The sequence below is a fragment of the Pezoporus wallicus genome, unplaced genomic scaffold, assembly GCF_028554395.1.
Source record: "Pezoporus wallicus isolate ANWC-B61680 ecotype Strahan unplaced genomic scaffold, APGP_CSIRO_Pwel_v1 contig_5416, whole genome shotgun sequence".
Lineage (NCBI taxonomy): Eukaryota > Metazoa > Chordata > Aves > Psittaciformes > Psittacidae > Pezoporus > Pezoporus wallicus.
The window spans coordinates 495,886-517,831 of record NW_026642898.1 but is presented as its reverse complement, the minus strand read 5'-3'; the positions used below and the strand labels follow the sequence as shown (position 1 = coordinate 517,831).

General features: G+C 55.2%; 1 protein-coding gene across 2 annotated transcripts; it reads right to left on the bottom strand.

The window, feature by feature from the left end:
• Window positions 1-1,671: 1,671 nt before the first annotated feature.
• NKX2-2 (NK2 homeobox 2) lies at window positions 1,672-3,366 on the bottom strand. 2 transcript variants are annotated; one of them, XM_057433161.1, is made up of 3 exons: window positions 2,706-3,366; window positions 2,137-2,445; window positions 1,672-1,994 (listed from the first exon to the last, which is right to left on the bottom strand). In XM_057433161.1, exons 1-3 carry the CDS (start codon window positions 2,962-2,964, stop codon window positions 1,765-1,767), a joined length of 798 nt encoding a protein of 265 aa, XP_057289144.1. In that variant the 5' UTR covers window positions 2,965-3,366; the 3' UTR covers window positions 1,672-1,764. The 2 variants fall into 2 exon arrangements, with proteins under 2 accessions (XP_057289144.1, XP_057289143.1); XM_057433160.1 differs by having other exon boundaries at window positions 1,672-2,445.
• Window positions 3,367-21,946: the final 18,580 nt, after the last annotated feature.

The window sequence follows — 21,946 nt, the reverse complement described above, 5'->3', positions numbered from 1 at the left end:
TTGCTCCGGGACCCGGCGGAGCTTCCCCGGGGCTGGAGGCCGGTTCCCCGCTTGTCGGGCTGGCTCTGCCTCGGTGGATCCCCGCAGGGGCACGGGCAAGTCACCGGTGGCGTCCACAGAGCGGCTGCCGGGCCTCGGTGGTTTGGGGACGGGCTCACGCGGCGGGGAAAGGGGGAACGGGAAAAGGGGGATAAAAATACAGATAAACCCAGGAAAAGGGTAAAAGCAACCCAGCCGCAGCGAGGGGCGCTGCCGGGTCTGGCGGCCGGAGGAGGCTGTGCCGGGGCGGACTGGCGCGGAGGGGCACGGCGGGGCCGGTTCCGATCGTTTCTTTGCTTTGGGTGTTGAACTGAACCGGCTCCGCTCGGCTCGGCCTGATAGCGGCGGGACGGGGCGGGCGCTGCCGCGGTCCCCGCACCGCACAACCGCCGTTTGTTGATGCATTTGTTTGGTGTTTGAGCATCTTTAGCAGCCTAAAACCCGCAGCGGAGGGCGAAGGGCTCGCAGCCGCCCCGGCGCTGCACAAACCCGCTCCGAGCCGGAGCTGCGACCGCCCGAAACCGGCCGCCGCTTCCCAAGGGCCGGGCCCAGTCCTCGTTCCACGGCGGCCAGGCCGCCAACACCCGCACCCAGCCCAAATCTGCTGCTTCTCCCCCTTTTTTGGGGGGTACCCCAAGTGTTCCCCTCTCCCCGACCTGCCCCAGCCGCCGGCGCATCCCCGAGGGCTGAACGCGAAGTTTCCGAGCTCCCTTCTGCGCAAAACGGACGCGGGGGGACGCGGGTCGGAGGGTGATGATGGTACCCAAACTACAGTCAGGGGAACCCCGCACCACGGGGCACAGGGGGGTGGAAAAGCAAAGCCACAGATACCAAATAATCCTTAAACCTCTCTCCCCGATTTTCGCCAGCGGGATGAAGCCGAACGCCCCGAAAAAAAGCAGTTTTGCCCCTCCAAGGAAGAAGTTGCCGGGGGGCCCTGCTTAGCCCGGTCTCCCCTCCGGCCCCACGCCGTAACGTGGCTGTGAGGCGGCCGAGGAAGCGAACAAACCCGGCTGGCCGTTGTTATCGATGCCGTGAATTGTTTTCCTTAAAAGTTGACATTAAATTTCCTTAAATAAAATTAAAACTCGTATTAAAATATCGCGCAGAAAGAGCCGCTTCCCCGCGGGGGTGAACGGCGAGGGTTTAACCCGCGTTTCTTTTCCCTCTGCTCCCGGTTACTCGGGACTAGTTGTGCGCAACCCCTAAGCGAGCTCGTCCGAAACCAACATCCCGGCCGCTCCCCACGGCACAAAACACACCCGCTCCGAGCTACCGGGGGCTCCACGGGGCCGAGCATCCCCATGGAAGGGGGGAATCGAGCCCCCCGTGTCCGGGTGCCCGCCCGGTCCTCACAAAACCACAGGAGCAGCGGGGAGCGGGGTTTATTCTTCCTTTATTTTTTGTTTAATTCTGACGATTTCCCCCCCCCCCCCCCCTTTATTTGAGCTGTAGGTAGACAGGACCACTGAATGGCGCAAAAATTTCTGTAAACAATGACGCACAAAAAACACCTCCCCTCCCTTTCCCCCCTCCCTGCCTCCCCCCGAAATGAAACCGAGCCGCCCCCCAAAAAATAGAGGGGAAAAGAAACGGGAGAGGGAAAAAAGAACCAAACTAAACCCCCAAAAAACAAATCCAAACAACATAATAATAATAATAGCAATAATAATAATAATAATAATAGCGTTTCCCTCTCCATCCCTTCCCCCGCAGTTTTGAGTTTCATTTTTGGAGCATCAGTCTGTCTCCCTCTCTGTCTCGCTTTATTATTTCGGGGTTTTCCTCCTCTTTTCGCGTATGGGGGGTACGCGGGTGCGGGGGGATGCGCGCTCCCCTCCAGCCTTCACCAAGTCCACTGCTGCGCTTGTACCAAGTGGTGTGCTGTGGGGTACTGGGGGTTGCTGGCCGCGCTGTACTGGGCGTTGTATTGCATATGCTGTAGGGACTGGGCGCTATAGGCGGAGAAAGGGATTCCCGTCTGGAAGGTCGCGGCTGCCAAGTCCTGAGCTTTGAGCGTGTGGCAGGGTTTGCCGTCCCTGACTAAGACCGGCACGGCCACCCGCCGCGGGGAGGGCAGAGGAGTCACTTCCATACCTTTCTCGGCCCGGGCCCGCTTCATCTTGTAGCGGTGGTTCTGGAACCAGATCTTCACCTGGGTCGGGGTGAGGCGGATCAGGCTGGCCAAGTGCTCCCGCTCCGGCGCCGACAGGTACCGCTGCTGCCGGAACCGCCGCTCCAGCTCGTAGGTCTGCGCCTTGGAGAAGAGCACCCTCCTCTTCCTCTTCTTCCCCGCGTCCCCGCCGCCCGCTGCTTCCTTCTCGTTGTCGGGTGACTCGTCTGCCGACGGCTCCGGTGACTTGGCCGATGGGTCCTGGCCGCCGCCTCCCGCCGCCAGCCCGTGCACTGCAACCGGGAGCGGCCCGTCAGGGGGGAGCTCGGCGCTGCGCACCCTCCGCACCCCACATCCCTCCCCGCATCCCGCCGGCGCCGGGCAGCTCGGCTCTCCCCGCCGCGGCATGGGGCGGGCGGAGGCACCGGCCGGGGCTCAGCCAGCAATGGCGAGCGGCGAACACCCCCCAACACCCCACAGACACCTCCCCGACCCCTCCTGCCCCACCGCCGGGAGTGTGGGGCTGCGCGGCCCCGTCTCCGCCGGTACTCACGGGAGTATTGGATGCCCTCGGCGCTCGCCAGCCATCGCGTGTAGGGATTATCGCTGCTATCGTAGAAGGGGTTCTTCAAAGGCAGCGTCTGCACAGCGTCCAAGGGGGTCTGCCCCAGCACCCCCGCTTTCCTGGGGGGTTCCGGCGCTTCGCTCTCCTCCTCACCCCCCTCCGCAGCGGAGCCGTCCTCATCGTTGGTGTCGGGGAGGTCCAAAATGTCCTTCACCGAGAACCCCGTCTTTGTGTTGGTCAGAGACATGTTCCGGCCAAATTTAGGCAGGGGAAGTTGGAGGAGCGGCTCCGCCGACCCGCCGTGTCACGGGGGCCACGCACACGCGGAGCGGCGACAGCCCCGCCGCGCACGGCCGCGGGGAGCGGGGCGGGGTGGGGGGGAGGCACGCGTGGAAGGGGGGGTAAATATAACGGGAACACAGGTTTATAGGGAGATAACCGAAGCGGTTGGTGCAAAAGAAGACGCGGAGCCGCCGCGGTGGATCTCTGCGGTGGTGGTTTCCACGGACGGGCTTGTCGTGCCACGGGGGGAAATTCAGAGAGCGGGAGCAGCTTCGGAAACAGTTTGTAACTCCAGGGGGAAAAGGGGAGAGACACGCCAAAAATTAAAAATAAAAATAGAAAAAAGAGGGAGCGAAGAAAAATACCAAAAAAAAAAAGGAAAAGAAAAAAAATAAAAAAAAAAAAAGGAGAAAAATGGAAGGAAAAAATAAATCACTTCTGGCTGTTGCTCAAACACCCCGAGCCCGCGCCTGCCGCTTGGAGAAGCCGAGCCATTGCTGGAGCGAGCAGTCCGTGTAAGGCTGGTCCCCACACATGAACCTGCCGAGAGGAGGGAGAAAAAAAACCTACATTAAACCCGGGCAAGGTTGGCCACGTGTGGGCGGGTCCTGGGAGTCAAGTGGATGAAGACAGTGTTTGCAGATGTGAAATTGCGGGTTTTGGGCGAGCTCCGAGCTTCCACCATTGGTGATGAGTGGTATAACGTGTCAGTTAATTACCGGCGTGGGGAGGGCCCTTCCGCGGGTGCGGGGGGGGGGTGGGGTGTGTGGCTCGCCGGGAGAAGGGAGGGGGTGATTTTCTCTTTTCCCTTGTTTTTACGCCCTGTATTTACATACAAAGAGCCTCGCACCGATATTCCCCGCACTCCAAAGTGCGTTTTCCACCCATTGCCTTGCGAGGCAGCGGAGAAATAAAATACAGATAACTATGGGATAGGTGCCCTCCCCCTCTCCCCGCGCAGCCTGCGCTCCCGCGCAGCCCCGGGGGCAGCGCTCAGCGCATGGACCGAAGGGGGAAGGCGGCTCAGATGGCAGGAGACCAACTTATCTAAACCGCCTAGGTCAATATTTTGGTTGAGGCTTAGGGATGAACGCTGGAAATTAAACAGCGAGTAATTGATTCTAGTTTGCTCCGAAATTAACCGAACTGGCAAAATGCGATCGTCAGTCACGACCCGGGGAGATGCGGGAGGTGATTACTTGAGGGAGGGGGGCTTTATTTGAAGAGGTCTCATTGATTTTGCCTCCTTCTTCCAAGGGAATAAAACCCGGCCAGTTTGGTTGATTTAACGGGCTGGAGCCCAACGGAGCTTCAAATAGAGCTGAGGTTTTCCTCATTTATTGGGGTTTTGGTTTTTCTCTTTCGGGGCCTGGGAAAGGAGCGGGTGAAGGGGCTTCTTTCCAAAACGGCGTTGTGGGAGGCCGGACTTTCAGGTGTCACATACACAGCCACACTCCGACGGCTGAAGAGCCCCGCAGCATCCCCGGCTGCGGATGCCGGCGCTGCTGCGCGGTGCTGCGCGGCCGCCCATGGTCTCCACTCCGCGTTTCCCCAACTTCTTCCCTCTCTATCTGACACCAACTTTTATCTTCATTTTCATCCTTCCTCCCCTTCCCCGCACTCTCGGCCGTAAGCACCCCTGCCCGGACCTTCTTTTCCTTCCTCTTCCTCATCCCTGAGCTGGAGCCCGGCCCGGGACAGCCTTATGAGCGGGGATAACGGTGGTTTCCGGAAGGAGAGGGGGGGGGGGGGGGTGTCCACAGACAATTTGGGAGGGGGTTTTATTCCTGAAAAACCAAAGTGGACCGAGTTTCTCTTCCAGGAGAAGGGAGCGGTAATGCGGCTGCTGGTGGTGGGGAAGAGGAAGAAGACGGTCCCTCAGACATCCCCCGGCTTGCCGATCAATGCGTCCGCACCTTCCCCTCCTCTCCCTGCCCGCTGCCCCCATCCTTCCTCCCCCAGCCCCCAGCCTGCCTCCCATAAAGTATGTGCTGTGGCTGACAATGCCCAGGGATCTTTTTTTCCCCCCCTTTTTTTTTTTAAAGCGAGCCCCTGAGCACATCCTGGGTGGTCGGACCCGCGCAAACACAAATACAACCCTATGGCTAAGCTGGAAACAATGTCCGCAATGTAGACAAATGTCCGGCTTCTGTTGGAACCCTTTGTCTCGGCGCAGTTTTTGCATTTATTTCAGTGGCGAAATAATACGTGATTGACGCCCTCTTTCAATGTGTCCTAACTGTTGGGAATAAATCTGAGGTTGTTCCTAGTTGTCATGGTATTCAACCGCACTCAATGGCTATCTCTTCATCCATTCCGGAGTCCTCCCCGATATCGAGGGAACCCCTTTGGGCGGGCGCTCCCCTTCCCGGGAAGGGGGTCTGGGGCACCCACCAGACACAGAGCCCCAATTTCCAGCCAGGCTCGGCCTTATCGATCGATTTATTCAGCCTTCGGAGCGCGTGGGGGGGGAGGGAGGAGGTTTAATTCCTTCCCACCGCAGCGAGCAAAGGATAGAAATTGCCGTAATGACCAGTGCCAGTCGCGACAGAGGCAGCCCGGCGATATAACGTCTCGATTTAAAGAATCCCGGCGGAAGCCAACCGGGAAGGGACAGGATGAGCATCTCCACTGGCGTGTGCCGCTTCGTGGGGCAGCTCCGCTCCTCGGGCCGGGGGAAGACCCGGGCTTCGAATAATAATAGTAGGAATAGAAATAACAGGAATAATAGTAGGAATAAGAGTACAAATAGAGAGGAATAAGAGTAATAATGATAATAATAAAAGAATAAGAATTATAGGAATAAAAAATAAGAATAAAAGAATAAGGATAAGGACCCACACAAACCCAAACTGACCCTCAAATGCCACCACACAGGCAGAGCATCCTGCAAGCCCCACTCGACGTGGGGCCCGACAGCGGCGGAGCGGGGGCTGCCCACGAGCGAAGCGCGGCCCATTCAAGGCGTACACGGCCCCGGGGATGGGGGTGCTGTAGCCGGGCCCCGGTGCCAGCCGCTATGGAAGGACCGAGCGGCAGGACAAAGGTCTCTTGCGGGTGCACGAAGCTCCGAGGCCACGGGGATGGGGGTTTGGGGGTGTCCAAGGAGCAGCCAAGGGTGAGGCCCGCGGCCGCTCTCACTCCGCACAGGGGCGCCGTGACGTAACAGCCGGGGTGGTGACGTAAGAACCGGTCGGGCCCTTTGACGTCAGAAGCGGTCGCGGGGCCGGGATGCAGCCCAGCGCTGGGAATCCGACGGCAGGTCGGCGGCTATCGCGATAGCGCCCTGCCACCCTCCGTGCCTTCCCTCTCCTTGTGCCCCTGCCCCAGTGCCGCACTGGGAGCCCATCGCCGCATTGCCCGGCCCTCCCCACGGATGGGACCAGCCAAGTGAATTGTGGGGCTGCTCCAGCGCGACGGGAAGGGGGCGGTAGGGCAGGAGGGTGCCGGGCGGGTGCAGGGGCTGCTCCCCCCGTCCCGCTCCCCCGGGTTATTTGCACAGGCCCGCAGGAGGCCGGCGGCGCGGTGCACACAGGCGGAGTGGCTGCACTTGTGCCTCTGCCCGCGGTCGCTGTTTACCTGCTTGCTCTCACAGGTAGCTCAAACACCCTTCTCCTCCCTCCTCTCTGCTCGTCCCCTCGCCTCCGCCTGCGTGGGGACCGGGTCCCGCAACCCATGAGCGGCGGGCGTTGGATTTAGCGCCATTAAAGCTCGTTTTGGGGGTTATTTAAGAGCGGGGAAGAGGCGCTGGGTGCGGGATGAGAGGGAAGGAGCGCTTTCAAGCGTCTCTCTGGTCACGCGTGGCCCCGCACCCGCACCGGCGAGGCAGGGAGTGGACCCACCGGGTTCCCCACGCCACGGGCAGCCCAGGGGTAGTGGACTTAAACGGCGAGGAGCCGTAGCTTCCTCCTCCACTTTTAGGCTCCCGCTACCCGCAAAGCTCCCGGTTTCTTCCTGTGTTTTAAGCCACCGACGCCCCGACTTCATTCCCTTCTCTGTCGAGCGACATCATCCACATACATTAAATATAACACTATATAATACATGTATAAATGAGTGAGAAGGTGTCTGGCGCTGTGCGGTTCTCCCACTCGCACCCCAGCCCCGCATCGCGGGTACAGCCCTCAGGTGGATCACTTTATTGTTTGATTAGACCCGAGGTGCGAGCTATTGTTTTCCCTCACTCCAGGGCCCAAATAAACAAACAAGGACAGCACCTTGCCGCTCGGGAGGGATTAGCGAAGCCCACACGAAGCCTTTGTTAAGGGGCCAGGTTTATTTTATCTCTTAGAATGGGCTACTTGAAAGAAATAGAGGAGGAGAAGCCAGCCCATGTCGCTGCTGGTAATTGTTATTAGGGCCTTCAGCTCAGGAGCATCCCCTGTAAGCGACACCCTCTTTGTTTTAAAGTGTGGCGGGGGGGGGGAGGAAGAGCAGCTTCTTTAAAGATGTCTTTTGTGAGTGATAAAGGAACCAGGCAAAAAGCAAAAACCAACAAGAAAATTAAGAAAAAAAAATCAGGAAAAAATAAAAAAATAAAAAAGGCACCACACAAGGCCCCCAAAACCACCACCAAAAAAAAAAAAAAAAAAAAAAAAGAGGAAAAATAAAACATAAACCGATCGTTTCTGCACGTATCCTCCGGGGTGGGGGGGGGGGGGGTGTGGTGGGGATTTAAACGGCATTTTCCGTCGCTGAAGCCGCAGCGATGCTGCCGGTTCGGCGGGGCCGCGGCCGCGCCAGGCCGTGGAAAGGGATGGGACACCACGAGCCCGCGGCTCCGCGTTCCCTTGTACCTGGTACAGCGGCGGCCCGGACTGGGAGGGGCAAAAATCCCTATTTCCTGAAATGGAGGGGAAACCAGAGCCCTCTGCATCCTCCGCCGCTTTCAGGAACTTAATGGTAACGTGCGGGGCTCGGAGTTTCTGCCGGGTGGAATTCCCGTTTCTTTTCACGGCTGGAAAAATGGCATCGACAAAGGCGTTAGGGGTGTCGGGGGAGGAAGGAAAAAAAAAGAGGAAAAAGGGGGGCAAAAAAGGGGGGAACCTTCCCCCACACACGGAAAGGGACCCGGCCCCAGCCTTCCCCATCGAAGCTCAGAAGAAAGCCCCCGCGCCCCCCAAAATCCTTTCTCCCGCAGACAATTAAATCTTCTCCAGGACATAGGAATCTAAATGAGCTTTCCTATAATCACGATTACTCTATCTCCTTCCCCCCGAAGCTTCAAAGGCGGAGAAATCCTTCCAATTCACCGATATTACTTATAAATTTGTAGATGGAGATCTCGCCTGCCCCCAGCCAACCTCCCGAGGTGGTGAATTGTAATAGAAATTGGGATTTGTCCCCCCCCGCCTCCTCCTCCCTGGGGGCTGCCGGGGTTATGTCAGAGCCGGAGGGCACATGTTAGGGCTTTGATAAATGCACTTTAATGAGATCTTTGAAAATATTGCCAATAGTGGCAGAGGCAGTTTGTTAAGGCCGTGCGGGCGAGCACAAAGCCGGAACCCGCAGCCCCCCCCCCCCCCGACCCACCTATTTGTTGGTCTTATTTAATCCCCCCGCTCCAGGACCCGGCCCAAGCTATAAACCCGGCCTGGGGCTTCCCTTCCCCTTCTAGTCTATCATAAATTGTTCTATTTGCCGGGCAAACGCTTCTCCCCCTCCGGGCTCTATTCGCTCCCGTCTCTCTAATGATTAAACATGTCGCAATGAGATTAAGCTTTGTCAGCAATGTGTCCCCCCCCCTCGAGGAAGGGAGCCCGGCCCCGGGCAGTGGCAATGCGGGGATTTACGGCCGGGAGCACTTTCTTATCTGAATTTACTTCTCGCACCCGCATACACAACATGGAGGGGAGCCCGGCTGCGCGGGGGGGGTGTCGCGAGTGGGGTCCCCGTTAAGCCTCCGAGGAGAACTCCGGTGCCCTCCCGCCCTGCGCAGAGCGGGGAAGAAGAGGGAGGTCAGGCTCCTTTCGGGAGAAGGAAGGAGGGGGAAAGGTCCGTCCGGTGGGGACGGGACCCAAGTGCTCGTGCCCGAGTCGGGGCAGCACCGGGGGCAGCGATGGGAAGAGGTGACGGCAGCGGGAGCGCGGGGACCGGGGCCATTCCCGGTCCTCTGGCGTACTCTGCCGTCGCAGCCGAGAAGTGTGCCGCCACCGGGGCGGGGGGGAAGGGGATGGGGATGGGGGGAAGGTGTCTCCCCCCTCCCCGGGCCAGGCGGGCGGAGCGCCCCAGCCGCGCTTCCACCGACCCCACCGCGCACCCGGGACCAGGGACCCCGCCGTCGGGGCAGAGGGACGCGCCCCCCCCCTTCCATTCAGCATCAACTTCTACCTGCCTCCCACCCCCCCCCCCCCCCCCCGTCGCCAGCCCCGTCCCACCCGCGGCCCCGCGCCCCGGGGTCCCCGCGTTGCTCCGCACCCCGTGCCCGCCGCGGAGGGGCTCACCTGGTCTGGGGGGGGGCCCTAAACGGGCGAGGGGTGGGCGCGGCGGCGGCGGCGGCTCCTCCGCGCCTCTCGCATTGTCTCCGCCGAGCGCAGGGCGGCCGCTCCTTCCTCCCTCCGGCCTTACACCGCCCGGTCTGTTTGCTTTCCTCCCCGGCGGGTGACGCCAAGCGCAGCACCGGCCATATGCTCGCCGGCAATAAATTGGTTATAAGCGCAAACACGCCGGTTCCTGGATGGCTCTTTTAAGCCTTGCCCCGGCCCCGCTGCTGAGCCGGCCCCTCTTCCCCCGGGGGGTAGAGCCCTCCCTCCACCGCCCCCCCCCCCCCCCCCCCCCGGCCCCCAAGATGCGGAGAAGCCGCTTTCTGCCGGCGCTGCCCAAATCCTCCCTCCCCCTTCAGTTCCCCCCCACCTCGGGGCAACCGCAACTTCCCCCGGCCGAGCCCGGGCTGCTCTTCAGCGAGCTCGGTCTCTATAAATCGCTCGGTAGCTAAGACGCTATAAAACCCAAATAGCCAGATGTGGCACGTTATTTATGTGTGAAAGCTCGTTTACATTAGATATGCTGATCCAAGCTCTGATAGCAGGGGTTTGCGGGAGATTAGAGCTGGGCTGCCGGGGACGGCTCCAGCTGCAGCCCCCCTCCCCTGCCCCTTTTCGGTTTGCTGGGTTTTTTGATGGCAATTTTCTTTATTTATGTGTTTTTTCTTAAAGGGGAGGCGAAGAAAAGGTGATGGAGTTGGGGGGTGGGGAGGAGCGGCGCTGTCCGACTTCCCTGAAGCCGGCGATGGGAAGTGGTACTTCGATGCAAGAGGCTCCTGTGAAAGGTACGACCCTTCGAGCGCAGACATGGGAGGAGGTTACAGCTGGCCAAAGGGCTCGCTGGGCATCTCTGGTCGCCCGTTTCCATTCCAAAGGCGTAGAGAAACACCAGAGCAGCCCCGCATCGAGGTGAGCTCTGTGGTCACTGCCCACCCGAAAGGACCCATCACTCCACCCAAGGGCACCACTGGTGGCTGCTGGGGCTTGAGTGAAGGTCACAGGGGCCCTTCCCCATCTCTTCTCATCTGGATTCTCGCCACCCCCTGCTGTGTTTTTAAGAGCACTGGAGAGACCTTGGGCTCCCCTGTGAAACTCCCCAGGGCCCGGGACAGATATCTCTAAGCTAAATACCCTGGTCACAGGCAGCTCTAACAGAGCTGCCCGCAGATAAAGTGATTGATCCTTATACCAATCAATAAAGATCTTGTTCCGAGCAATTAATAACTTTGCCAGGTTTGTTTTGTTTGGATAAGGAAGTGCCCTCATTGCTGAGGGAGGGAATGAAGCTGGGGGGGAAATACCCCGTTGCCCACATGAAAATACATGTTGCCCACATGAAAATACAAATGTAGCTGGCTTTTGGTTGACGTACCTGCGAAGCCTTCAGCTTTCTCAACAAGAGGTTCAGCCTGGATGGCTGGGAGGGGAATTACATTTCCAGGTACACCTGGATAAGGTTATAAACCTGTATAAGAGGTGTGAGCCCATGGATGCATCGTGTGTGCAGGTCCCCCTGCAGCAAAGCCTGCTGTGCCCCGTGTCCCACTGCCCCTTCAAGCATGGGTCCTGCCTCCCCAGCATCCACGCAGCACAGCAGGAGGAGGAAGAGGGTGGGAGAAAGGAAAAGGTGCCACAGCTGGACTTGGAGCAGGTGAGGGAAGGTCAAAGGGAAGCAAATGGGAGGGAGGGAGTATGAAGCTCAGAGCAGCTGGATGAAGAGATGGGGATGGAGAGCTACAGGAGCAGCAAGATGTGCCTTCAGGAGGCTGATTCCAGCCTGGGCTCCACACTGCTGCCCCTGCCCAGCCACTGACAGCCAACCTCTGGGCAAGGAACAGCTCTAAGCCCCATGTGGTGCTGGGTGACACAGGACCTGCTGCTGATGGTGTTCCAGTGCCAAAGTGGTGCCTGATGGAGCACAGGGGTCAGAGCCTTGTACGCGTCCTGGTGACAGTGAAAACCTGCCTCTCTGGCTGTATTGTAAACCATGCAGTTACTATGTTATTAATAAACCCAATTTGTGTTCATTACTGAAAGCAAACCTTTTCTGGGGGCTTCTTGGCACCTGATGGGTATGTGAAAGCCAAGCTGCCACGTCCTGGGAAGGAGCATGAAGAAGGCGACAAGGATTTCCACACCAAACCCACGTGGCTTCATTTGGCTCAATAGTGGGAATTACTTTCTTGGTAAGTAACAGCAGGCTGGGAGGTTTCATTGGAGGGATGTTTCACGTGTAGGGCAGGTTTTTAGGTATCTATTTGTAGGATCAACAGATGTTGCTTCAGGAAAAGGTGGAAGAGCACAGGGCAGGATACCTTTCCTCCATGGGTTTGTTCTGTCTTCCTTAGATAGCCCCAATAATGGTAATGGTCTTGTTGGAGAAGGCTGGACTCTCCAACCATGAGGATCCATTGGAAGCACTGCTGGATCCATTTCAGCTGCAGGGAGAATAAATGGCATTGAGCTGGTGATGAGCTGCTGCTCAGCCCTGCCTTATGCTCTGGTACCTCCCCATCTGTTCCTCCTTCAGCAGCTCCGTGGGACAGCAGATGTCTGCCCCCCTCTCCATCCCCTTTACCCCATACACTGCCCATCTTGAAGACGAGAACACCCTGCTCCTAAAACACCCTTGCACAGAGTCTCTTGGAGAGGTGGGTGTGAAGAGGGGTTCAGTCTGGACCCTGGTTTGGAGAGGTTGGGATGGGCTCCACCATGTTACAGGGTGGTTATTCCCAGGTTGAGTCCCAGCCTCAACCTCCCTCATGCAGCATCCACCAGCACCTCTTTGTGCCCTGGCTCTGGGCAGGACTGTGAGTAATGAATCTCCATGTGCCGCACAGGAGGGGAAAGGGCTTTTCCCATTTCAAAGCTTGGCCAACTTCTCAGGCTCCTGCAGCTGCAGGAGGAGGTGGAACCGCCTGTTCTCCTCCGGTTCATTGCTCAGAGAGCATGGTGCCAGTGACCGGCTACTGCCGGTGCTCATTCTGAGCCAGTTCAGGCTACCTCGGCCCTGTCAATAACCCAGTCTGGCATTTCGTGTGCACCATCCCTGGTACTCCTGGGAAGCGATGTCTGGAGGCTGGTTGAACCTCCTGTGGGCCCATTGGCACTGATTCGGAGGCAGCCCCTGCTGCTTTGGCCTGTTGGAGGCTGGTCCATGACACGTGAAGGGGAAGATTTGGGTATGGCCAAGGGGGACTGAAGACACGTGGGCTCCACAGAGACCCCTTCTCAGGAGCTAAGCTTAAGGAAGCAGTCTCTGGAGAGCATGGGCATCTGTGCCAGGTAAGCCCAGACCCAGAACCTGGCCTGCTGGCACAAGCTGGGGCAGACGTGAGCCCAAGCATTCCCGAGAGGTCCCTAAATCCTGGGACCAATCTCATCTTTCAAACCAAAGGGAAGCACTAAGGTTTGGTCGGTTGCATTGGGATGCTCAGGGTTGATCAGGTAGGGTGAAATAAACCCAAGTTTTTCCTGAATGGAGGAATATATTTCCACTGCTCATATACTTGTTTCATAAACATGAAGGAATTCGAAGTGACCAGAAGGAGCTTCTCCCCTGGAGAGGATGAGAGCTCAGGAAAGGTCTTTACACCCTGTGCTAGGACATGGCATGTTTCAGTGAAGAGCAGGAGCAATTTCTGTGACGTCTGTGCTAAGTTATCCCTTGTTCCAGACTTGGTTTATGATGGATAAAGAAGACAAACCTGTTCACCACCAAAGCCTTCAACCAGAGTCCCCAGAGACAGTGCTGGGGACAGTGATGCAGGCAACGGGAGCGGGATGGGGGAACATGCCACACGTCACTTTAACAGCCCCCACCCAGGCCGAGTCGGGTGACCGCTGTGTTTGAGGAGCCAGAAGACTATCTCTGCTGTGGCGTGTACACACCTGGGGCAGCAGATGGCCAGGGGCTGTGCTGCGGGTCTGAGCACACACTGCAATCTGGCAGCAGCAAAGCCTGCTCCTGTTCATGGCACCTCGGCAGGATGGGAGAGGGGAAGGGAAAGATGGAGCCTATGGAGGGGCAGATGTGAGCTCCCCTCCCACCCAGGTTTGATTTAGAGGCGTGCGTCCATTCTTGGGTTAGGTAAAAGGCAGAAGCTCTTCCCTGTGAGGGTGCTGAGGCGCTGGCACAGGGTGCCCAGAGAAGCTGTGGCTGCCCCATCCCTGGCAGTGTTCAAGGGCAGGTTGGACACAGGGGCTTGGAGCAAGCTGCTCTAGTGGAAGGGGTCCCTGCCCGTGGCAGGGGTTGGAGCTGGAGGAGCTTTAAGGTCCCTTCAACCCAAACCATTCCATGATTCTATGACTCTAAGATCCATTCTTCATGCTCTCATTTTATTGACTTTTATCCTGGAGGTTGTAACGGGGAGGAGCCGTTGGTGGAAGTGTTGGTGGGAGCTGGTGGGGCACAGCAGCTGGTGCTGGGGGTTGATGGAAACGCATCAACCTCAAGTCACATCTGTGCTCAGACACCAGCCCTTGCCCATGGGTGACTGCGTTGGGTGACCAGAGGGGTCCCCTAACCTCCTAACATCATCAGTTTTACTGGGGTCCCCCTGGAGATACCGTGGGTTTGTCCTGGTCTCACCTGCCTGGCAAAGCCAGAGCTGCTCATAGCACATACGTGGGATGTGGGGAGTTTCCCAGTGTTTCCAGGTGAAGATCCATGTCCCTGGGGAAGTGGAGCTGCCTGCCCAAAAAGGGGGAGAGGGAGGGTTCTCCTGGTGATACAACGATGCTCACACTCAGACTGAATTTCTTCTTCCCCTTAACAAAGTCTGTCCACCCACTTCTTCTCCATGTCTAACCTTGGTCTTTCTTTGTGCACCCAAGTTCTGGTATTGTATTTGCCATCATGATGTTTAACTAAGAATCCCCATGGAAGTTGCTGTAGATGGATTTAGCTCCTGCCATGAAAAACAGGTACCCATCTCTCCAAACTTACCTGTCTCCCATTCACAGCAGGGAAGGATGAGTCTTCCCCAGGAGGGTTTGTCCAGTTTTACTAATCCTGAAGATGAAACGGGCTCACTGGGACACACGAGTAGGTGTGAAAGAGCCAAGACAGGTCTGAAAAAACAGGAAACCCAAGGCAAAGAGAGTGACATTGATGCCATAAACCCTGTGAGAGACACGGGAACCAACTGGGAAGCCACAGATAAGGAGCACGTCGTGGCGTATCGCGGGCGCCCCATCAATCACTCGTCCATCTCCAGGCACCCGGACCCCGGCGCGGCAGGAGCGATGGGAGGGTGGCTGCGGCATCACTGTCAATAGGGATCAGTGAGGCTGCTGGTGGGGATGCTGCTAACACGGGTTGTGGTGCTGGCTGGCACCAAAGCAGACATGGCTGGGAGGTGGGGGTGGCCATGCCAGTGCCAGTGGCTTCCCAGGAAGTACCCAGGGAGGATTTGACCCAGTATCATCCCCATAACACCAATGGAGATGGGTCTTGCTGGCTACGGGGCCACTCTGGGAGATCCAGGAGCTGAAACAAAGTGCTGCTTAGCTCGTTTTTCATCCATTTTCATCACTTTTCAGCTGAACTTGCCCATCACTAATGACGTTACCCTACACAAAGCCTCAGTGAGCGGAAACACCGATTGCCGACACTCCCCAGCACGTCCGGTGCTCAGCACCACTGGTGTGCAGCAGTGAAACCCCATCTGGAGCAGGTCAACAGTGCCCTGTGCTCCAAGGACTTCCCTGGGAAAAATGTGACACGTCCAAAGTGACAGCGTGATGGAGAATACGGCGAGGGCTGTCTGCAGGTGGAAGCGGGATACGACCGCAGTGATAAGCTGAGCCCTACCCCCAGCAGAACAGTGCAGCTCTTGTGAGGGCTGCCCCAATGGAGGGGCTGGACAAAGCCTGCTCCCAATATCTCTACCTTAAAGCCCAACACTAAGGCCTGTGCTCTTGGGGCCACAATGGCAGTTCCTGCTAGGAAAAGGAGGATGCGAGGACGACTGGAAGAGGGTGCCCAGAGAAGCTGTGGCTGCCCCATCCCTGGCAGTGTTCAAGGGCAGGTTGGACACAGGGGCTTGGAGCAAGCTGCTCCAGTGGAAGGGGTCCCTGCCCGTGGCAGGGGCTGGAGCTGGAGGAGCTTTAAGATCACTGCCAACCCAAACCCGTGGGGGATTCTGTCATCCTGTGGTGGTGATGGTGGTAACAACTGTCCTTGCTGCTGAGGAAGTGTGAAAGGGAATGGGACATCAGTGTGTGGGGCAACAGAGTAATCTGGGGAAGGGAAGGGGGGCAGAAGGGTCTGTAAACAGGGGAAAGGAGGAGAAGGGGACTCGAGCTCTATGGGACAGCCCCATCAGGAGTTCACAGAGTCAGGACCATCCTGAGAAGAGCACCCCTGGACCTTTCCCAGGAGCAACCTTCACCAGGTTTCCCTCATCAAGGCCCCTCTTGGGCCCATAGAAAGGGCCCTCCCTGCATGTGGGGCACCACCAGGTGCCTGATGAGGCTGCCCTCCCCTCCCGGGGGTACATAAACCCTACCAGGGGGCTTGCTCAGGCTTTGCCCTGTCCCTGCGCTCCTGGCAGATGCTGACACCCCAAAGGAAGGAGAGCAGAAGGTGAGGTAAAGCTGGTGGGGATGTTACACATTAACAGTGTCACCGACTGCTTTTCCTTCTGTCTCGTAACTGTTCCTATTCCCGGGACCTTGGTGCGGCTGCTCTGGCTAATGTGTAATCCCAGGTACTCGCTGCTCTCTCCCATGAGGATGTCCCAGTAGCCAGGGTGGCTCAGGGAGAGGGGGCTGTGCTGTGGAGGTCGGTGGCATCTGTTGGGACAGTATTTGGTGGTTATGATCTTTATGGATAGCTGTTTTCCTAGTGCCCCTTCCTGGTGGGCTTAAAGCAACCCTGGGGAGCTCTTGCACCAAACCAAATCTGTTCTGCTCAGTCCTCAAAGCAGGACACTAGTGGTTCCCTGCCTGCTTGGCTGGGCTGCCTGCTCCGTGGGGTCATATCCAGGGGGGAATTGCAAGCATGGAGCTGCAGGGGTTGTGGTGAACTTGTGTTGTTTCCTCTGGATGCTCAGGCTTCAGGCGTTGGGTGGTTATGGTTTGTATGCATGTGGTACTAATAGCACTGCTGGAGCTATTGGTAATCATAGCCTTGCCATGACAATAATTAAAGCATATATTGATCAGTCTTTCTCCTTGGTGTAACTCTGCCTTTCCTTACTATAGAGATGCCTTTATTGGTTTGCCCCTTTTCTTTCCCTAAAGACTTATCTGGGACTCCGAGCCCCTGGCTGGCAGGTTGTAGCCAAGTGATAAGCTGTGAGGTGTTTCCCCCTGTTCTTTGAAGCAAGATGGGAAGGAGAAAGGGCTCTTTTTGGTGGTTTTCTCCCTCCTTTTGTTTTTCTAGGTGGTTCTGTTAGATAATGATTCTCAAGGGTTTGGTTTCTTTTCCTCTTAGTACAACTAAGTAAACTCTTTTGCTTATGAGATAGTGCTACATACCCCATTTATTCCAATAGTAGGTCACATTATGTATTAATCAGGATGCTAAATGCTGTCTGTAAAGCAAAGTTTTTCATCAAAGGCAAAGACCTGAGCGAACAGCTGAGTCAAGTAATGACTATCAGGAGGGTTCTGCTCTTCAAAGGCACAGAAAAGTTGATTCTTTTCAAGATAAAAGCCTGATGCTTTATAAAAATAATAATTAGAAGTAAACCTAAAAGGTTTCCTTATCACAAGATGTGATTCATGCCACCAGCAGCAGCCTGGCTTCTTCCCCACAGCTGACTGGAAGGTGTTTTGTGGTTTCTGATTCAAGTGGGAGGCAAAGAGGAGTGAAACTGCTATTGGGTAGAAATTGGGCAGATTGAGGACTTTGGTTTAGGGCTTCTTCAGAGAACTGGGTCCCTTTAAGATGCTCCTTGCTGGGTGTGGAGGTGCTGGTTGTTTGGCTTTGCTGGGGTAGGAGCAGACTGGTTTCACCTCTGAGCGTTACCAAACCCATTTGCTGCAACTATTTGGGGTTCTAGGGAGGAAATTGGGAATTGTCTCCTGTTTCTACTGCTCAATGCAAAGCAAATCAGCAGGAAGGCCTTAAAAATGAGGAGATTGACTGGGAAAGGGGGAAGGAAAAACCCCAGCGCTGCTCTGTGAGCTGTGCAAGAACAGCTCTACTCCAGTCCTCTAGAAAAGCCAAGCATGGGGTGGAGATACAGGCAAGCTGATAAAGCTTTTGAGGCATTCAGCTGAATGCTGAAAGCCTGACCCATGCTGTAATCTGAGGGTATATTAATAGGCTGTGATGTAGGTAGGGAAGCATGGGCTTTTTCTCACTGTACCCAACCAATTTAGGATGCTTCCCCCCATGCCCTCCCCCCATAACACTCAAATGTAGTGGAATGAAACTAAATGAGCTTCTTGGAGTGATTTTTGTGTTTTGCCTCTAATCTCTGGCTTTATTTAAATGCTCTCTTTGCAGTTATTTTCTGAGGCTCTTTCCTCATGTTGAATGTCTCCTCTTGAATAACTCCTCAGACACTGTAATTTCAGGATCAACAGTGATGCCGACAATAGAGGGGGAAAATTACATTGTGAGGCACGGGAAAATGAGTCCATATCCCCACCTTCATTCTGCGAGAGCATCTCTGTATCCCTAGTCCAAATTAATACAATGATCAGCTTCTGCTTGGGCTACTTGTGCTCAGACGTGTACAAAAGGCAGATGTACATGGGCACATTAAGCAATTGGAAGCACTGTGGGACTCATGACCTCGGGTAGGGAAGCCCATGATTCCAGGTGTATAAAGCAGAGGCTCCCTGGGAAAAGGGATGCTTCAGGCAGTAGGAAAAATATGATTGGTGTTTCTAAAGCTCAGGGCTGAAAATCAGGCTCTTTGGTTCCCATTTCTCCAGCCATACTTGCTTGCTCTGTAGCTCATGCAGCCATACTTGCTCTGACTACCAGGATGCTGGAGGTCCTGGGAGTGGAGGGAAGTCTGTAGGAACTGGTGTAAATGTACTTGGAGGTGTCAGTTCCCTTTGCTATAAAGCTGGTCTAAGCTTGAAGATGCTTAGGTACCACTTCATCCAGCACATCCCTAGTGGGGATGCCCTGGGGGGGATGTAGGTGTTCGTCTGGGGGTTTCTCTCCCCTTTTGCTGTCACCAAAGTCATGAACAGGAGCAGGATCCTTATTTAAATATAAAAAAAACCAAACCCAAACAACTCCCAGCCCCCAAGACCTCAAGAAACCCAAGGCAAGGCACCACTTTCCTCTGCAGTCTCCAGTGAAGGCTTGCGTTGTGTCCCTTGTGGTTGTGTCTGTGGGGCTCAGAGCTGCTACTGAAGTACAATCACCCAAATTTAACCCCCTCCATCTTGCAATACTGACATCTCGGGTGACCACAGTCACAGCTCAGGGGCTGTAGTCCTTGGGGAGCCGGGCTGTTTCCTTCCCACCCCATTCCTGCATCCCCATGTAGGGGAAGGCTGAAAAACCACCTAAACCTGCAAGATTTAGAAGAAATGAGCACTATTTTAGTACAAAACATTAGCTGTGTGTGCAGCGGGGTAACGGAGATGGTTTTTTGTCATTGCAAATCCCTGTGGTTTCGCTGGACAACTTGCTTCAGTGGTACCAGAGGAGACCTTGGGGCCATGGGCATAATTTCTTAGGCAGCAGCCCACATCATTGTGGCACACGGAGCTGGCATCCAGCAGATGAAAGGCTTTGGTACTGTTAATCATTATTCACTAGGGCAGAAGCTTGTCTGGAACCGCAGGGGGGTGCAGTGCAAGAGCTGGAGGAAGAGATGACAGCTCAATGAAAAGAGGTTCAATGACTTGTTCTTCATGTCCTGGCCACCTGGAATATTTTCCTTGAACTTCCTGCATTCAGTCAAAAGCTCTATATTATTTTCTGAAGGACACCAGAGATAATTTTATTCATAACAGAATAAATTCTGTGACTGTAAAAGAATAAATGAAGAGACTTAGCACAAGAGAGGATACGGAACGTGTCACAGCGGTGGCATTTCATTGAATATGCAGCATGTCTGTCTCAACTTAAGTGAATTGAAGAGCTTGAAATATATTCACCAACTCTTGTAACTACAAAAAAAGTAAAGCAAGTGCATTACCGGGGTGGCAGGTGTCAAGTGACTTAGCGTTTTAACATTTCCATTGTGCTTGGCAACAGTAAACAGAAAAGCAAGCCAAGGTTTTCTCTTATGAATTGCTTCAGGTTTCTAAACGATACGTGGTGAAGTCAAAGCCGGCATGAAAATCCAGTGAATTTAAAGAGAAAGCAATAGGAATTCATCGGGGTTCTGGTCTCTGGGTGACAAGTGCACGGGCATGGGCAGATGGGTTTGTCACAGCTGAGGTTTTCCGGCCTCCTCTGCAAAGGAAGGGCTGATCCCAGTGTCTAGAAGCTTTGGAAAGCACCTAGGGAGGGTTCCTACTTTTTGAGGTCTCTTGGTGACGCTGTTTTCCCAGGGACTGACTGAAATCTTGATGGATTTGGTCTGTGTGCCGCTGGGATGCAGAGAGTTGCTGTGCACTGGGGCGTTGGTGAAGCTGAGGCATTGAGCTTTGGGCTGCTTCCAGCGGGGACCAGTACAGTGTGTGACTTGGGGTCCTCTTGTCTCATAAAATGGTTAAGGCTGGAAGTGGCCTTGTACCTGGGAAGAATTGGGTAGGTGGAGGAGAGAGGTCTGGGGAAAAGGGGCTTTTCTTGAGATTAAATGTACGGCAAGGACGCGATGATGCTCACAAATAACTGAATCAGCAGCAGCGATCCCTGCTGTTAACGGGAGATGGTGATACTGTGACCTGATGCCAGCAGCTAGCGGTCACCGGTGCCTGTGCCTCGGGACTGAGGGTTGGCTGTCCAGGGCTGCGGCAGAGCCCCACGGCATTGACACCCCAAACCCAGAGCCCTCCAGCCCACGGGGTCCTGCGCATCCCTGCCTGGCTCCTGCTGCGCTGGAGCCCACCTGAGCCCTTGGAACCCGCGCTCCCTTCCCCGGAGCCGCGGGGTTCACAGCGCTGCCGAGGTGCCGGCGCCAGCGCGATGAATAACACTGGGCTCGGTGCGCCCGCGGCACAATGCACCGGCTCTTTTGTGACTCCCTGACTCGGGAGCTCTCTGCATCTGTTCGAGGCTGAAGTGGCTCTTGGGCTGTTTAAAGGTTGAGTGCTACTGCTCCAAACGACGGAAGGCAGATTCGGTTAAATAAACACAGGGGCTTAGAAATAAATTGAAGGTTACGTGAAGAGCTGGATCAGAATATAATGTTGTCAGACACATTACAGCACGCCGGTCTGAATGCGGCTCTCCAGCCATATTACTCTGAAATGTGCTTTGACACATTGCCTCTAAGTCCCCGCTGCTGTGAAGGCGGTGGGGAAAGGGGGGGCTCAGGGCTGGGAAGAAGAGGGCGGATGGCACACGACCAGGAACCCACTCGTTTAGATGCGCTCCTGCTGCCTCTTAATTACTGCACCTTTAATTTCCCCCCTCTAGTGCTCTGTATATGGGGTCTGTCAAGATGACATGGATCTCCTGCCATCAGCACTGACCACCTTTTAATGCCCTGTCATACAATATAGTCTTTATAAAGCTGTGTTATTCCTTAATAACTGAACGTACTGGTTTACTGTCTGGAAGATTGTTTGGCTTTAATTCCAGGACCTCAGCTGCTGTCTGCAAGGTGAAGGCAGTGTGCTTTGATTTAATTCTTGCCCCCTATAAACAGGTATATGTTCTGGATGTTGCTTTTGTAGTGCTTTGATTTGGAGAGTGCTTTTTGGGGCACTGAAATAGCTGCAGTAACGCAGCTCCCATCACACTGGTAACCCCTTGCCTTGTTTATGGGTGCTTCTGCATTTGCCAGTGAGAAGTCTTTGTCAGTAAGACCTTCTCAAAGGTCTTTTCCAACCTAGTTGATTCTATGATTCTGTGTGTCTTTTGGCCTGTCAAAACCCCATCATTCTTTAGAGATGAACATAAATGCTTTGATTAATTATAATGAACTGATCATCATAAGACTTACGAGATGTGGGGAGACAATGGTCTTGCCTCTCCTTTCAACATTGCCCTTCTCAGTGCTGGGTTTGAATAAACTCCTTGCTGTGCTCCAGTCACAGAGTTTAAGATCTTTCAAGGACTTGCTACTAAACTTGATGTACAGATGATGAAACTGATCGAATTAGGAAACCCAGATTCAACCTGAGCAATGGAGCCTGATGAGCAGCAACACTTACTATTGGCTGAAATGACCTTGTAATTGCTCAACCCATGGTTTAGTTCTTTATAACTCAACAAGCGATGGAGCGTTCTTGTGATATGAGTGAAAACAGCAATTCTGCGTTGTCCTGTTTGTGATGCCTTGAACTTCTCAAAGGCACTGAAGGGCTTCCAGTGAATTTGCTTTTGCCCAAATCAAGAGAACAGCTTTTGCCACCCTGTGCCGGGCATTC

Bases quoted from the DNA above. Each gene is read 5' to 3' on its own strand.
- NKX2-2 (XM_057433160.1), bottom strand. From the start codon at position 2,964: ATGTCTCTGACCAACACAAAGACGGGGTTCTCGGTGAAGGACATTTTG. The intron at 2,446-2,705 runs GTGAGTACCGGC...TCCCGGTTGCAG, and splicing joins CGAGGGCATCCAATACTCCC to TGCACGGGCTGGCGGCGGGA.